General features: G+C 43.4%; 1 protein-coding gene across 1 annotated transcript; it reads right to left on the bottom strand.

The window, feature by feature from the left end:
* Window positions 1-893: 893 nt before the first annotated feature.
* Window positions 894-12,044, bottom strand: SLC25A29 (solute carrier family 25 member 29). Its single transcript, XM_074996517.1, has 4 exons — window positions 11,827-12,044; window positions 9,516-9,559; window positions 4,500-4,583; window positions 894-3,245 (listed from the first exon to the last, which is right to left on the bottom strand). The coding sequence occupies exons 1-4, from the start codon at window positions 11,858-11,860 to the stop codon at window positions 2,502-2,504; spliced, it is 906 nt and encodes a 301-aa protein (XP_074852618.1). The 5' UTR covers window positions 11,861-12,044; the 3' UTR covers window positions 894-2,501.
* Between the last annotated feature and the right edge of the window lie 5,644 nt (window positions 12,045-17,688).

Here is a 17,688-nt window from a genome sequence, read left to right as displayed (position 1 = left end):
TTCAAACCTGTTCTAGGGGAGCAATTCCCTCACTGGGACTGCATTCCTTTTCTTTTGTCTGCTACTGCCCTCCCCTTTCTCACTTCTTTTCCATGCAGTTTGGTATGGCTTTTCACTCTAATTTTAGGTCACACTACTCAAAGTAGAAACCTTGGCTGTAAAGCAGCATGCACAAGTCTTGCAAAGCATTTTTATTACTTATCTAAGGCGGCCTGCACTGACTACCATTTTTGGACAAGACCCCCTTCTTCAGATGAATACAGTAGGTCTTACCCACAAAAGCTTGTGACTTAATGAATGTTAGTTTGTAAGGTGGTACAGGATTGCTTGATACTTAGGAAAAGGTGACTGAAGGTGGCTTTTCCAGATTCTTGGTCTGTTTCTTCCATGTCAGTTTGCTTTATTAGAAAAAACCAGTCCTCCCTCCCCAAAAAAAGCACAATTCACCTCTGGAATCTGGAAATCAAATTAGGAAGGGGATCTTGTGAAAACAGGGTTTTTTCTGAAGGAATCCCCTCTACCTAGCTGTTTTGTTTTTGGAAAAGCCTTTTCTGGAAATGCAATTGCCCAAGATTATGCAAATGAAGGGCAAGATTTATAAATCAGTGCTTCACTTGCATTCTGCCTGTGAAGGGGGAATGTGGTCTAGACACAGCCAAAGTGTTTTGTTGGTGAAGTGTGAAACAGTTGAAAATTTGGCAAAAGTTATAGTAATGGGCTATAGGAAGCAGGGTGCATGTAAACTTCCTTCTGATTTAAAAAACAAAACAAAACACACCAAACCAAAACCTACTTCTTTGGGAAGCTAGGTATGACTCATTAAAAAAAGTGTTTAAATACTGCAGTGTTAACACAGGGTCAGCCTCTAGTTATAGAAAGAGCACGAGTGAAGTCCATTTTTTTTTTTTAAATTTTTATCCTTAAGTGTATATTACAGAACTATACAAAGGTGTCTGTGGCTTTTCTCAGAACTGTGCATATACATACAGCTTAGCCACATTTCACATTGTTTGAATCTCAGTGCAAGTAGGCACCAAAACATCCAACATACCTCCAAGGTATAGAGAGACCTACCAGCTTTACAGGTTTCTCAAATGTATTGTTACAGTACAAAATGCCCTGAACTGAACTTTTTTTTGAAAAAGTACAAACACATATTGCACCTGGCCCCAGCAGAAGCATAGCATGTTCAATGTTCACTGAGGAAGCCTGATGCTTTTAACGTGTCTCTTTCCCCTCCATGTGCAGCTGCCAGACAAACCTGGTCCTTATGCCCAATTTTAATAACTTTAATGCTATTAAAGTAATCCCTCAAAGCACACTTCTACAGATATTACAGCTAATGAATGTTAAAGGTTTCCCAGAAGCCTTTTTCCAACGTGCTATAACCACATGCCCACCTTAAGTCAGGATGGTGTAGTAATTAAAAACTTCAGATCAAATCCTCATCTCCTTTCTTATGGTGAAGTGTCTAACATCCTCCTGTCTATTGCTCCACAGTAGCATATGGAACCTCCACTTTTTTTTTACCACTATAAGTGATCCAACTATCTAATTTTTTCAGCACCAAAGAAAGGACCATGTTACCTGTCAGGCAGCCAAAATGCCTGTTCTGAGAAGGGTGAGCAGTGACACATCCTTACATAACTCTCCAGAAGAAAGGAAGCTGCTGGTGCTAAGCTACTTAACACATTCCATGCACACACACACACAAATGAAAGCTGAAGGCAAAAGCAAACCATGCCACCCCCCTCACTTGCGTTGAGCCTGCTTAACGCTGCAATTTAAGGAAACAAATGAAGGTGGGGTTCAAAAAACACCTTTTAAGCACACTGATTCTGTGTATAGAAGGAAGTGAGAGGGAACAGATCAAGTTTTAATAAGCTGATAAATTGAGCTAGTTACTTAAATAACAAATGTGCAAAAGCATAGCAGAAAGATGGGGCTAGCTGCAAGCTACTCCCTGTCTTAAACATGTAAGAGTAATTTAACACGTGCAGTATGGTAAAACCCTGACTTCTATGAAGGCTACAGCTGTCCCTGTCAGATACAAGAGAGCATTTTTGTGCTTAAATGAGAGCCAATCAGCACTGTAGCGTCACAAAAAAGCAGTTCTACAGCACCTTGAAGACCAACAAATTTATTAGGTGGTCTTTAAGGTGTGCTATAGGACTGCTTCTTTTGAGATCCACTTGGTCATTCAAAACATGATTGGAGGAGAACCTGGTTTCTGGCACTACAAGATTCTCCAGACCATAGGTAGCAATATAGCAGCACTGTCTGTATGGTATGTCAGATCCCTACATGCCTGGATTACACACATTTTGATCATTACAAAGGCTAACTGCTTACAGAAGTGAGATGAAATCCTAAGTAACAGCCTTTATACAGATAAAACTTACACAATTTCTACAGATAAAATGTTTACAAAAATAAGCCCATAAAATTAACACCAGAAAGCAAAACATGTAACAGATGTGTTGGATCACTGAGAAGTGATCTCACAGGCTTGAAGGCTGCTGAATTGCTGGACCTGCGTCACATTCACGTACATTCTCTTCTGATCTCATATACATAAGGAACACTGTGACAGTGGCAAAAGTAGCTGCGTTAACTGGAAAAGCTCGGAGAAGCGTGGAAGTAAGGCCCCGTGTGAACACCCTCCAACCTTCCTCATGGTAACTTTTTCTAACACAGTCCAGAATTCCATTGTATTGAACAACTCCTCCAACTCCATCTGCCTGAAGCCGGGACTTGATCACATCCACAGGGTAAGTTGACAGCCAGGATACAATTCCTGACATTCCTCCAGCCAGCAACAGTTTGGGGATGATGTAACTGTCCTCCACTTCACAGCCTAAGTATCTGGTCAAAGAGTCGTATGTCAGAAAGTAAAAGCCAAAGCTTGGTGTCTCCCTTAGGAATGTGGAAACCATGCCCCTGTTGATTCCTCTCAGACCTTCCTTTTGGTAGATTTTAACCAAGCAGTCCAGCGAATTCTTGTAATTCTTTGACTTTAGATTGTATTCACCTGTTCCCTGAAGCTGCATTCTTGTCTTGGCTAACTCCATAGGGCAGCAGATAACACACTGAATGGCTCCTGCTGCCGAACCTGCAAGAAACTGGTTTAGAGGAGTGTCTTTTCCGAGAGCACGAATTGTGTTTCCCTGAACGCCAAACACAAGTGCATTAATGAAGGTTAGTCCCATCATTGGCGACCCAATACCTTTATAAAGTCCAAAGGCCTGGAAAATTAAAAACAAATAGCTATTTAAGAATAGGGTAATGCTTTCCCAAGACTGCACAGAAAATAAACTCTTCTCTGCAGCTCTAGTCTTGCTATTGCTCTGACCTTTCTCAAGGTGGCTGGTGGCAGAGAGTCCCTATGGTTTTCTGTTTTGCGGTAGCTCGATCAACAATTAAAACTCCAAAAGCCATCTAAGGGTACGTCTTCACTACCCAGAAGACTGATCCAGTCCAGATTGATCTGGGGTTTGATTTCAAGGGCTTAGTAGGGATGTGTGAAATCAAGCTATCAGGGGTTGACGGTGGACCTCTGCTCTCATCAGTATCGTGAGGAGTAAGGGAAGTTGAATGGAGAGTTTCTCCCATTGACCTCCCTCTGTGAGAACGGCCACGTAAGTTGATTGTAAATATGCAGTTCTAGCCATGGTAGTTGTGTAAGTACAAGACTTATCTACAATTGACTAAGGTCTGGTGTGAAGCTGGACTAAGTGTAAAAACATCACCAGACTTCTTATCTCCTTACTGATTGCAAGGACAGTTATGATCACCCGGTGTGATTTCCTGCATTATACAAGCCACATTTCACACAGGTATTTGTGTGCCCATACCAATATCTCATGGTTGAATTAGAGCTTATTTTAGAAAGACACTTAATCCTTGTTTAAAAGGCTTCAAGTCAGTGCCTGAACTTTCCCTGTTGTGCTTTCCCCCTAGGATAATGGAAGTTACCTGCGTCCCCTCTATTCCTGCACAACAGGCTCAGCAGAGGAGCTGTGTTTAAACCCGCAATACTCCATTCTTGCCACTCGGGTGGGGGGCAGGCGGCTGGCCTGGGCCTGAAGCATATGTCCCCAAAGGTTCCTCCATACCCCACATGGGGAATAGGGTTTGCAATTTCAGGACTGCCAGTCCAAGTAATGAGCCCCCCAAAAGCCTTTAAGATCTTCAATTAATTCCCTTCTTAAAAAATGCATGTTATTTCCAAAGTATTAACTTTGCTGACTTCAAGACAAATGCATAAACAAGGTCCAATGGTTAGAAATTGAGTTCCAATGCTTTGATACTTAGGTGTGAAAAAGATGCAAATACTCACCTATTGTAAAGATCAAAATGAATAATCTGTCCTGAAAACTTACACATGCCACCTGGAGCTCAATTAAGACCCATCTAGAATGACTACCATTTTATGATTTTTCTAAATCACCTTAAGTACAGCTATTTGTCTTTATATAAAACAGCAATTGGCTACTTACAGATTCATGTCTAATTATGGACTGAAAGCAGTGGAAGGTCCCACGGTAGAGAGGCTTCTCTACGCTTTGGACTTGAAGACGCACCTATAAAATGATCAGTGAGAAGAAAGTATTTGTAGGACAAAATTAATGTATCTGCTACACTAATGCTTGGTACCTAATATATGGTGGTATACTGTAGTAGTGTCTCCACAAAGCACACAGTTAAGATACCAGAGTGCCATAAAAGGCAATGTGAAGTCATTTTAGAGAGATGGTCAAGTTGACTGCTTTTGAGATGGATAGAACCTAGGGGTGTGTGGAAGGGGAAGCATTAATTGAAGTCCTTTTTACAAAAATGGGAAATAGACATTTTGAAAGCGCAAAAGGGTGAGGCGTTTGCTACAGATTTCACCTACTCTAAAAACCAAAGCTGCCTTAACATCCATGTTAATATTTGTTAACACTTAGGGATGCAATGGAGAATTTACAGTGATCTATAAACTAGATGTGAAAGGTGACCAGTGACATACTGTCAGTCCTCAGGTGAACCATTTGAAACTCTCTAGACAAGACTTTAAAAAGTAAGTAGTGTTTGTGGGTACCATAAGACACCTTAATAGGGTCTGGTTTTTCTTGAAGCGAGTGCTCAGCACACGCTGAAAAAAATCAGGTACTGCTAAGAGGGAGGAAGTGAGGGGGAGTGTCTCAAACTGGGCTCCCTAAAAGTCAAAGTTCTTCAAATTCTGGTCCTGATTTTTAGTTAAAAGGGCTAACTTTAGTGTTCAATAAGCTTTAAAGCATATTTCGAAGCTACAGTGCTCTAAGTGATCTTTATTTATTCTCATTCAGATATATATTCCCTAACATACTTTACTCTTAGTTGCCTTAGTTTTTTCTGGAACAACAGTATTTTTGGTCAGAAAGACAGGATGGGATTTGAAAAGGCAGCCCAGCCCCACTTGTTTTTATAGGCCACTTCTTGAAGACTCCAATTTCAACACTCCCATTCCCAAAAATGTTTCCTGTATTCAAAAACTTTTTTAAAGCTCAGATACAGACATGTAAAAAGCCACATTCCAGTACTAACACTGCCTGTCATTCTAGCCAGAACCAAAGACTGTTCCAGCTTTATGAAGACTACAGGGTCGTGAGCATTTTTGGGAAGGGATACCTATAAGGCATCTAATATGCTACAATTTCAAAACAAAACAGGTTTTAAAAAAAGTTTAATTCTTCAGACCTGTAGTCTTCCAATCTGCATGGTAGATTCTTGATCCCAGTATCTGTTCTCCCTATCTGCTTAAAACCCCTACTGGTGTCAAAGGAAGACACAGAGCGACAGAAGAATATCTATTATGAAGAAGCCAATGTGTGGGTCAGGAAAGGATTTAGATCAGGACTTTTTTTAAATTTCATAGTTTTTAAAGAAAGTGAAATTTGATCTCAAAATTAAATAATCATTAGTATTTTCCTCAAGTAAAAACTAGACCATTATAATTTTCAAACTAAGCATCACAGGTCACTTAAAAACCCAAAAGTTTGTTTAAACTAGTTAAGCACTGGATTTTTCAGCCTGCCTTATGACAAGACACTCCAGGGAAGAGACCTAGTTAAAATATTTCAGTATAGAATGTGATTTTTTTAGACCACAGTTACAAACTACCCTAACTAAATTTACAATGTGATTCAAAGAAATAGCCTCTTAATTTCCTACAGATGATTGAATACATGATAGTGCGGTGTGAGTGGTTTATCAGCCCAAGTTTTGGACTATTACAAACAGAGCTATAAGCGAGCAATGAAGCTTATTCCAAGCAGTGCCGATAAACTTTATACTACACTATCATAAATAAGTTATCAGTAATTTTATTGGTAGTATTTTTCATAGTTCCTGGCTGAAAGCCAAGTTGCCTTGTTTATAAGTCCCAACCATACAGGTCTTGGAAATTTAAAAAAAAATTCTAAATTTTAAGAACTTAGATTACCCAATGACTTTTCTACAGTTAATGTGTGCCTGATAAACTGTCAAAGCTGTTTTGTATCCAGGTTGGAAACTTTGGTATAAAACTTCAATTTATAGTCCCAGCTGTGCATTACTGGAACAAGACTGAGTACCACCTCTCAAGCCTCAGGCCAGTACATCTAGGCAAAAAAACATCAGATCTAGTGCTGAAGGGAGGGGGATTCTGTTTGCCTTTCAAATGGTAACTGAATGTCAAAACCAGCCAGGGCAGACAAGTGTTAACTGGCATAGTGGAGGAAAATATTTTTTAAATGCAATTTATCCATGGCTCACTGCCACGTTTGATATTTTGGGAAGCAAATACAAGTGTCAAACTTCACATTGTGATTTGGCTTATGGGAGTCTGTGCACAGGTGGGGTTTTACTATAAAATTATACTCTTTAATTTGATAAATTCTTATTTCCCTCCTTCCTGCATGTGACAATTCATGGTGATTTAAACCAATAGGCCCAAATGTACCATCTTTACTATTTCGAGTGACTGAAAATTTGTGTTGAACAGAGTAAGCGGGGAAAAAGCCACAAATTTAGTATGTACAAGTTTGGTGCATTTTAGGTAGGTCTAAACTAAACATATGCCCTCCAAATTTAAGAAGCAGATGAAACAAATCTCCGCTGAAAGTGTGCTAGAGGTCCAATTTCACAACCTTAAGCACATGGTGAGAAACTGACACCAGAGAAAGTTTCAGAAGGATTTTACTTAATGTTCCCATTAAGAAAGGGTTACTCATACCCCACTCCCTCCAATTCAGAAAACTAGTAATGGGATACATCAGTTTGAACTTAAAAGAGGAAAATTATGTAAGGTTGTCTGTTTGAACTAATCATACATTTTGGAATAAATTAAGACCGAGAGAAACAGAAGTGTTCACCTGGTCTATACTTACTAGGTAACTCTCCAGTGATGAGGCTTATCTGTCATCTACAACAAAGTAACACTTTTGCTGTTAATGAAGACAGCCCCTAGCTCAGAAAGTAAAGGCAGTTAAAAGCAACAAAGCAATTTTACACATTATAACAAACAACCAGGGAAAGGAATGCCATGTTTGTGATCAGACTCTGTTCCAGATTTGTTTTGGATAAAGTATTAATTTCTAAAATCATGCTATGTGTTTCCACCATCCCCTCAATCCCATCCTTCCTCTCCCCCCATATTTTGGCCTTTATGAAGCACAATCACTGGCAAAAAGGTTTGTGTTAAGGAGGAAGCAGTCTTCTAGCTCTATTGATGCAGCTTCCCCATTTTCAAACTACTGCATTAATACTTTAGCAAGCAATCCAATTAGCCATCTAACCCTCATCAGCCCTGACAAGTTAGGCTTAAACACCCCAGAGACAGTGTATTATCAGATGTTCTCTTTTTGAAGACTGGTTACAGATTCTTCTCCCCGGCCACACTTATATAATTATCCTGGTTAATCACACAAATACTGCTTAATATTGTATTCTCCAGTATGGAAAGGTAGGATGGCCTATTTCCTTCTATCAGTATGAAAATAAGTAGTGGTGCCCTGGATTTAACCAACCAACAACTAATACGCCAATGAATTGTTGTGACACTTGGTCTACAGACAATTCTGTTCACTGAGCAGTAAATATACTTAATTTTAAAAATATACAACTACTAAAATACAGTCCATCTTAGAGTAACAAATTTTTTAGGCCACGAGCTTTTGTGGGCAAGACCCACTTCTCCAGATTCTTCATACTAGACTAGTAAGTTCAACACTAGAGCATCAATCCTTCAGACTTAAGGACATGATTAATTATTATATCCTATCAATAATTCTATTTACAAACATCTCTCAATCTGAACTTAAGTATTTTAGCAGTTCCATGTTAGTCAATTAAACTAGACCTAGGTCAAGCGTGCAATTAGAACTTTGTAGTTATGGGGCCTTAGTACTTTTCCTCTGCATCAACCTTAAAAATAGTTGCAAATCCAAGTAATACAATCAGTGAAATTCAGCTAAATAGCAAAGTTAGACATTTCAGGATTTGTGACGTTTTAATATTATAACACTTTGCATTGGACTGAGGAACTTATTACCCAGTAGATCAGTCACTGATGTGATGATCATGTGGCTAAAAAGTGTGATTGGGTGATGCACATCCTCATCCTTCAGATTTTTCCCTTATTTATTGCATTTAGCTTTGTCTTGAACTTTAGTAGCAGTATTTTACCTGGCATGCTCTGTAGCAGAAAGTTAAAAATATATTTATTTAGTAATGGGCACACCTATTGGGAGACAGTATTCTGCCTTCACTGGTGAACTAGACTATGAATAGAGCTGTCAAAGGAACTAAACTCCCTTTCTCAAAAGTGATTTGAACACTTTGGTGCCTAAGGCTCACTGGCATTCCAAGAGATGTAGCCAATTCTGAACATACTACCATTTTGTCTAATAAGCTCTCTCTAGCTACTTGAATCCTAAATCAGTCTGTCTGTACACCATACATTCTGCTGTCAGAACTGCCTCAGATCAGAAATTCAATTTGGACTAGCAAAGATAAAATGACTCCCTTAAAAGGAAATCAAGCCCAAAACAGCGCTTCACATTGTGAAAGTGCTGCTTCACACAGGGAAATGCTGTTGTTTGCTAACGGTATGACTAATGACCATGATGACTAACAAAGCAATGCTTTCAAAATGAATAGGAAGTTTTTTAAAAGGAAAATTCCAGCTCATAATAATAAAATAGAATTAAGTTACAAGAGAAGGGCAGTTTCAAACGTTAGTGATAAGCAGCTATATGACAACAAGCCTCAATCTACATTAACTGTTTAAACTCAGTCCTGTAACTGGTTTGAATCTTGCATTCAAACATTTTTCATTTGCTTTTAAAAATCTGGAACTGCAAGTCTAAGAGTATTTTACAAACTGTTTCAAGTTTGGGACAGTGAGGCTTAAGCTTCTGAAATACCCGGTTTTTTTTTTTTGCCTTGTAAATATTTTTGCACTACTTTCTGCCTACCATGTGGAAATTAAACCTGTTCAAAAATCAACCCACCTTAACCGTATCAAATGGATGTCCTACTAGCACCCCAGCAGCACCTGCAACAAGACAAAGAGCTGTTATGATTGCTTTAAGGGAGGGGAAAAAATACTAGATCGTGCACTCTAACACTACAGCACTCCTAGAACAAGGAGTTAACACTGTGTGTATCTTCAGGTATGCTTTATGAACAGTCCACATATGGAACAAGTTACCAGGAGAAGCAGTGGAATCTCTTGTGCCTTTTCAAATCAAGAGATTCCTTTCTGGAAAAGATGCTTTAGTCAAATCTGTTACAGGGCTAAAAAGGGTGAAATTCTGTGGTAGGTGTCAGTCAGGTGATCTGGCTCCTATCTAATGATTCCTTTTGGTGTTAAACTCTGTGGCTAGCATTATCCCCAGCAGGTAAATTTTGTGGTACTACAGGCATGTCTGTGTAGAAGGGAAAGATTTTTTGATGGGTTTGTCTGGTGTGTGATCTTTAGGCGGCAGCAGCAGCAGCAGCAGCAAAATTAAGACAAGGCCTCTTTAATAGAGTTCACTTCAGTCTTAACTGAGACAAGTGAAGAGATTATCTCCAGACAGCAAGGTTAAGGTTGGGGGTAAGGTTCTCTGTGTGCTATTCCAAAGCCTGCGTTGTGAAGACGACACAAGAAGTCATTCTTCTGCTCTACTCTGTGCTGGTTAGGCCTCAGCTGGAGTATCGTGGCCAGTTCTGGGCACCGCAGTTCAAGAAAGATGGAGAAATTAGAGAGGGTCCAGAAAAGAGTGACAAGAATGATTAAAGGGCTAGAGCATGTGACCTATGAAGAAAGGCTGAAAGAATTGGGGCTTGTTTAGTTTGGAAAAGAGAAGAGTGAGGGGGACACGATAGCAGTTTTCAGGTATCTAAAAGGGTGTCAGAAGGAGGAGAGAACTTCTTCTTCTTGGCTTCTGAGGATTACAAGAAGCAATGGGCTTAAACTGCAGCAAGGGAGGTTTAGGTTGGACATTAGGAAAGAGTTCCTAACTGTCAGGGTGGTCTAATGCTGGAATGAAGTGCCAAGGGAGGTTGTGGAATCTCATCTCTGGAGATATTTAAGAACAGGTTAGACAGATGTCTATCAGGGATGGTTTAGACAGTACTTGGTCCTGCCATGAGGGCAGGGGGCTGGAGTCAATGGCCTCTTGCAGTTCCTTCCAGTCCTCCTATTCCATGATTGATTTGGGGCAGGGGACAAGACTCCATTGCCTCTCACGGCCCCTTCCGCTCCTAGTGTTCTATGATTCTATGAAAGTATTTGCATACTGAAGTATAAAAAAAATCCTCTATGATAAACATTCTTTAATGGCTAGTGGCTAAATAATAATGATTAGTAGGTTTACCCTTAGTCATCCTGTTACAATTAGATATTGTTTAAATACAGTTCAGGCTAGTTGACATTTGCACTGCTACTGCAGAGTAGCATCAAGACTGCATCTTGTGGTTGATTTTATTGTGTCTGTGCCACCATAAATCAGTCTCCTAGTGCTTGCCTGTCCATTCTCATATTTCACTAGGCAGAGTGAGGGAGTGCATCAGTCAAACTTCCCCTACGGAAGCCACTGCAGTCAGTAGGTACATTGGCTTCAGCTGGGCGACTAGCACAGCTGAAATGGTGTCTCTCAGCTTAAGGAACCAGGGAAGAGAGGAAGTGGGGTAAGAACTTCTGAGACGCCTCAGCTAGGTGCAGAGAATTTTCGCAGTGAGTTAGCGGAGAGAGGACTCGGGTTAGGGAGGTGAGCATAAGGCTCCTTGCTAAAGCCAACATCCATAAAGGAACCTGGGCAAGACCGGTGCTGCGTGGCGCTCCCCCTTCCTGCCAGGAAGTGCTTCAGTGCGAAAGAGCCGCTTCTCGCTCGCCTTAGCACGTTTGCAGCAACAGCGGGATGTGCTGCGTGGCTCCAGCTGGGGGAGGCCCCCCTTTGTGCGCTCCGTCCATGCGGCAGGCCCGCGCCGGGCCAGGCTCCAGGAAGAGGCGGCCCCCAACGGGGCAGCTTGAGCACAGGTCTGCGCACGTGGTGGGGCGGGGAGAGGGGCCCGAGGAGCGAGGCGAGCGGGTGAGCAGATCCGAGCAGGCGGCCCGGCCGCGCCGCATGAGGAAACCCGACTCCTGGGGGCGGACTCACCCCCTCCTCGGCGCATCGCCCCGAGCTCTGCCCGACACAGCCCACGGTCCCGCCACGCGGAGCGCGCTGCCCGAGCGCAGCTGCCACGCCAGCAGCCCGCGGGGCGGGGGGGAAGAGCCCGACCTCCCCCCGCCGCCCGCCCCTTATGTAACCGGCCCGCCGCAGCCGCTCCCCTCACCGCCAACGCATCCCGCTAGGAAATCCAGCGCCATCCTGCTCGCCGCGGCCCCAGCTGCAGGCCCCCTGCGTGCCGCCGCGGCTCCCCGCTCGCTGCCCGGGAGCACCGGCGCTGCTGCTCCAGCGGCTTCCTCCCGCCTGCCGCGGGGGTAGTCGGGGCGGAATGCGGGGTGGGCGGCGCGGGATTGGGGCTGCGGCTCAGGGACTCGCGGCGCACGATGCAGCTCTCGCCCGGTCTATTTCGGATGCCGCGGCGCGGCCGGGGGGGACGGCGCCTTATGCAGAAGGAGAAGCCGCCAATCAGCGGCAGCCGGCGGGGCAACTCCCCTCCCACTCAGCCCTCCGCCCGCGCGCTGATTGGCGGCTCCTCGGGGGCGGTGGGAGCGCTGGGGGAGGAGTGTAAGTCTCGGAGACAAAGAATCCGAGGGGCGGGGATGCTGCGGCTGCTCTCCGCTTCGGAGTGCGCCAGGCGTTGCGGCGCGGGCAGCGCCTCTCAGCGGCCTGCTGGGGTCAGCCAGCGGCCGGCCAGCAGATCCGGGCTGGCCTTGCCGCAGGGCGGGCTGGCAATGGCTTTTCTGGGCTTTTTTTTGCAGTGCAGCGGCTTGCTCCACCTTTACCCTGGAGCCGGAGTGGAGGAGCCTTGCGCAGCCTGATCGCGCCCTGCCTGAGGGCGAGCTGGGGCGCGCTTTGAAACGTCTCTTGTAGGAGCTGTGTGCGCTGAGGAGCTGATACAGCTAAAGCAGCGTGGCCCTCTAGCGGGGATGCTTTTGTATCAGTATTAGAGGAGTAGGCGAGTTAGTCTGTATCTTCGAAAACGAGAAATCCAGTAGCACCTAACAGATGTTTTGGGGAAAAAAAGCAGCAGTCACGTAGCACTTTAAATATTAACAAATTGATTTATTCGGTGATCAGCTTTCGTGGCACAGACCCACTTCATCAGATCAATTTCATTTCCAATACAAAATCAAAAACAAAAAGCAGTCAAGTCGCACTTTAAAGACTAGCAAAATAGTTTATTAGGTGAGCTTTCGTGGGACAGACCCACTTCTTCAGACCACAGCCAGACCAGAACCCAAGAAATTTCCAATACAGACTGACGTTTACAAGTACAGAGGACAAAAAAAAATGCAATAAAGGTCTGTTAGTTTGTAAAGTTGCCACTAGACTTCTTGTCGGTTTTGTGCCAATAGTCACAGAGAGGTAGCTGTGTATCCTCCCAAAACAAAAAAGCGGTCATGTAGCACTTTAAAGACTAACACAATTATTAGGCGATGTGCTTTCATGGGTCAGATCAACTTCAGATCTGGAAATAGTGCTGAAGGGAACTGGCACTATGAAGATGTAACAGAGATAGACACATCAGCTGCGGGAGGCAAAGGGTGGGGAGGAGGGTGAAGAAAATTACTTACTGCAAGTATCTATTAAGTGACTTGGCTGAGATCGCTTTCACATTCACCATGGGGCAGTACCCATTTCGCTACATTTATATATAATCGTGTACCTAACCAAAAACGGCATAGGCCAGGCGTAATGCAGGATTAGCAATTCAGTTAGAAGTTTTGTCCCAGAGACAGAGTGAAGTGGAGGATACTTGTAAGTGGCCTATCCTTCACCCAGAGTACAAGGGTTTAAGTCAAATAAATCAAGAGAATCAACGATTACTTATGATCATGTGTTGGAGTATGAAGGATGTGAAGTGTGTGCCTTTATAAAACACTGCGCAGATCTGTGTGGTATCTACTATATATTTTAGAGAGTGTCTGATGAAGTCCTACACAGTAAGAGGTAGGACCACCAAATTCAGTATACAGCTCCCTCTTCCTCATGCATCTGACAAAGTGGGTCTTTGCCCACAAAAGCTATATTCCAGAAAAATCTGATAGTCTATAAGGTGCCACAGGACTTCTCATTTTTGCAGATACAGATTAACAGCTACCCCTCTGATACTTCCTCTTATTGTAACTTACTGTAAGGGTTTGGTTGTTCCTGGAATGGGATTGCTTCTACTAAAACCAAACAGAAAAGAGACTCACCAAACCAACAAAACAAAGCAGGGGAAATGTAGCACTTCAAAGACTAATACAATGATTTATTCAGGGGACAGACCCACTTCATCAGATCCAAACCAAACCAAACCAAGTGCATGTTGATAAATTCCTGTATTAAATATTTTCATATAATTTGTATTAAGTCTTTTCATAATATAGAAACTGTGTATTTCCATAATATAGAACATTTGTATTGTCTTTTTATAAATATAGAAACTTTGTATTTATAATGTTGTAGTGCTTAGGTATAAATAAGGGTAAAGAAAATATCTTTGCACTAGAAGTAGAAGAGATCTCTCCTCTTTGACTTGATTGCCCTGTTGAATGAATAAGGCATGGAAGGCAAGTACCTACCAACAGTGGCACAAGTTGGAGAGGGGATAGGAGCCTGACCCCAGGACACGAAGATCTGTCAAGTGAGCTTGTTGAGAAAAGGCCAGTCATATTGATTGCCATGAGAGTCAGAGGGAAGAACCTAGTTTGGGAGCAAATCAGAGCTCTCTTTGAAGATGAATGTGGCAGCATTGAGGACAACACCCAGAACAAAGCCCACAGGTGACGAACTGTCACAGCTAGAGTGCATGGATTTGCATAAGATGATGCATAGATTTGCATGAGAGGGAAGTTACTATAACTGTAAGGTGTGTTTGAGAGGACCCGGAGTCTCCTCAACATCAAAGCATCAGTCTGGATCCACAGAAGCCTGGCTCTTTCCCTCCCACCAGCTAACTCACCTCGCCAATGAAGTTAACTGGAACAACTAGTTGGTAACAAGACAGAATCCCTGTGTCTACATGTGCCCCTTCCTTTCGAAAGGGGCATGTTAATGAGCGGGTTCAAAAGATGCTAATGAGGCACTGTGATGATATGCAGCACCTCATTATCATAATGGCAGCCATGGTGATTCAAAAATGCGGCTTTCGAATTGTGCGCTACCTGTGGAGATGGGACCTTCTGAAAGGCCCCCCCCCCAGTTTTCGAAAGCCCTTCTTCCTATCTGATGAAGCGGGTCTTTGCCCACAAAAGCTTATGCTCCAAAATATGTGTTAGTCTATAAGGTGCCACAGGACTACTTCTTGTTCTCAAAGATACAGACTAACATGGCTACCTCTCTGATTCTTCTGTTATACAGTTTGTCATATGGTTTCCTAGGGTTTAGGCAATATGGGTTTTTCAGAGTAGAGATGGAGCAATTCTCTCGAATTCTGTATAGGCATGTTGCACAGGACTGGATCCTGTTGAGATGGCACAACTTTAAAAAAAAAAACCTACTAACCTACTTTTCCTCTTCATAAAAATGTGGACTCATCTTTCAAGTGGAGCCAGAGAAGAATCTCACTAAAGTCAGTGGGGTCTTTGTGCATGCGTTACTTTCAGCTTCAGAGAAAAGTGTGGCTGTCTATCTTAAAAAGGGTTCCTGCCTACATTGTTCATAGCTTGTTTCTTTAGCTATTTGACAAGGCAATTACAGGTAATGGCACTATTGAGGCCTTCCAAGGGAGTGTTTCGAGTTTCCTAGATGTTTCTAGGATTACTCACAAATTGCCCACATGCACCACTGAACCATGTCAGCCTACGCACTTCAACTAGTTCATGGGGAAGCAGCTGAATCCCCAACAGAAGGTAAGGAGTGGGGAGAAGAAAACCATTCAGAAAAGTTAACAGCAAGCTGGTGTGGGAGTAGTGAATGCACTTTGTTGGAGTTGCCAAATTCCCAGTGGCTTACAAGCTTTAGCACCAGGTTTATGCTGACTTGCTATTGAGACTCAGGCTAACGCCAATTTCTGAACCCATGCACAGAAGGGAAATGTTCAGCTTTGTTCTGGCCAACTTGCATGTGATGGTCACACAACCAGATTTCTTTTTCAGTATATTCCATGGTGAGAGCTGTAAATGACTTAAGGAAGCATCTTCTCTGCTACAGAGTGCTCACAGAGAAATTACAAGCTTGTGCCTTGTTCTACTGGGGACAGCCTTGAAGTCACATGCAGGCTGGGTCTTGTGAACAAATCTTACCTGTGGTTCTGCATAGGTCTGGTGTGTACAACGCCAGGTGTTCCTGCATTCTGTTAATAACCATGGGTGGATTAATGAGTGCTTGAAGAAGGAATGCTAATAAGCCTAACTGACAATAGCGGTGGAGTTTCTGGTAGAGGTGAAGTATAAAAGAGCCTGGGAAGAAGGGTGATTAATAGAAACTGTGATGTTTTAGAAACAAAAGTAGTGAAACCGGTTTAGTCTGTGTAAGGCAAGTAGCAACTTGTATGAATATAATGCAGGAGTGGTCAACCTGAGCCAGAGAAGGAGTCAGAATTTACCAGTGTACATTGTCAAAGAGCCACAGTAATATATCAACAGCCTCATGTCAGCTCTCCTGACCTCCCCTGCCCCTGGATGCTGGCAGCCCTGCCAACCTGTGCTTCCTTCTTCCTCCTTGTGCCTCTTGCCTAACACGAGCAACCATTTTATTGTGTGCAGGAGGCTGCAGGGGGAGGGCACAGGAAGCCAGGGCATGGCAGGCTTGGAGGCAAGGGTGGATCAGGGGGCAGGGCCTGGGACAGAGCTGGGGGTGGAGCAGTGAACACTGCCCCACACATTGGAAAGTTAGCATCTCTAGCTCCAAGCCCAGCTTTAGCATCTATGCAAGAAGTTGCATGTTAACTTCTGAAGAGCCGCATTTGGCTCCGGCACCACAGGTTGGCCACCCCTCTGTGGTGTGTCCTGCTGAAACTGAACCTAACCTCACCCGGTTCAAACTGTTGTATTTGAGTCTGACTGAGGAAAGCTTATTTGTCTCAGAATTATATCTGGGGAAAGCCAATGTTCACCCCCTCCCCCGAAGTGCAGATGCAGGTATATGTTCTAAAAGGGCCTAGGCTGGTATATCTTACTCTCCGGTCCACATACTCCCTTCGTTTGGTGAACTGTAGGGATCTTGTGCAGTGTGAGTCAGAAGGGATAGGTTACCTTTTGTATCGCTCGAGCTCTTTGTATTTAACTCAGCTGAAGGAACAGCACTTCTTCAACATGTTCGTCTCTGGTCTGCTGAGCCAGTTCCAAACATAATCTATAACAACCTGGGACCAGTCTGCAGATCGGAAGTGGTCGTGGTGCTTCCTCTTCCTTTCTCCAGGTTGGAGTGTGGACACACCTGGTGAGAATTGACGTGGAGGGAGCAAGCTCGTGCCAGGCTGGGAAGCTGCTGGGGTTCTTAGCTCTTCCTGTATGTAGGTGGAGCAGTATCAGTGAAACCACCTGATGTGGGCTAGGGGCAGAAAGCCTCTGTGTTTAAAAATCCTGTTCTCTGGGGAAGAGGGGGAGAAAGAGAGTCCTTGTTGCTTATTAAGGAGAGGGGAAATAGAGGAGACCTTGCTTTCTCCCTGCTCTGGGGCAACAGTATGATCTTATCAGTTCCCTCCTCCCTCCTGGTAGGCCAGAGGGCGGTTGGATGGAGTGACCATAAAGGAGAATGTGAGCCCAGATGGAATGTGTTGGGAAGGATTGAAGGTGGAGGATGGAGGAGGCAGGAGAAGATAATAGAGTTATTGTTAAAGAGGAAAATGAAAAACTGTGGGAAGAAGGTAGTTAAAAGGAAGAAAGATAATAAATAAGGATGGGGGGGGACAGAGAACAGAAACCTGGAGGGACTCAGTTGGTGTATAGAAATTCTGGTGTCCAAACAGCTAAACAAAATACACATACTTGCCTCAGATGTTCCAAAAGTTCCTCTTTTTATTTGCTGATGTGACATCAACACAGATTCTTTATGTATTCCAATCAAATCCAAACATGTAGGAATGGCAGTGGAGAGTGCT

Source organism: Carettochelys insculpta, chromosome 6, assembly GCF_033958435.1.
Source record: "Carettochelys insculpta isolate YL-2023 chromosome 6, ASM3395843v1, whole genome shotgun sequence".
NCBI classification, from domain to species: Eukaryota; Metazoa; Chordata; order Testudines; family Carettochelyidae; genus Carettochelys; species Carettochelys insculpta.
Note: the sequence above shows the minus strand (reverse complement) of the source record. Positions and strands in the feature narration are given on the sequence as shown.

What these genes read in the sequence shown, in the direction of transcription:
- SLC25A29 (XM_074996517.1), bottom strand. Translation starts at nt 11,860, where the DNA reads ATGGCGCTGGATTTCCTAGCGGGATGCGTTGGCG. An exon ending in CCTAGCGGGATGCGTTGGCG is followed by an intron (nt 9,560 to 11,826) that starts GTGAGGGGAGCG and finishes GTCTTGTTGCAG; the next exon opens with GTGCTGCTGGGGTGCTAGTA. An exon ending in CCATAATTAGACATGAATCT is followed by an intron (nt 3,246 to 4,499) that starts GTAAGTAGCCAA and finishes TTAATTTTCCAG; the next exon opens with GCCTTTGGACTTTATAAAGG.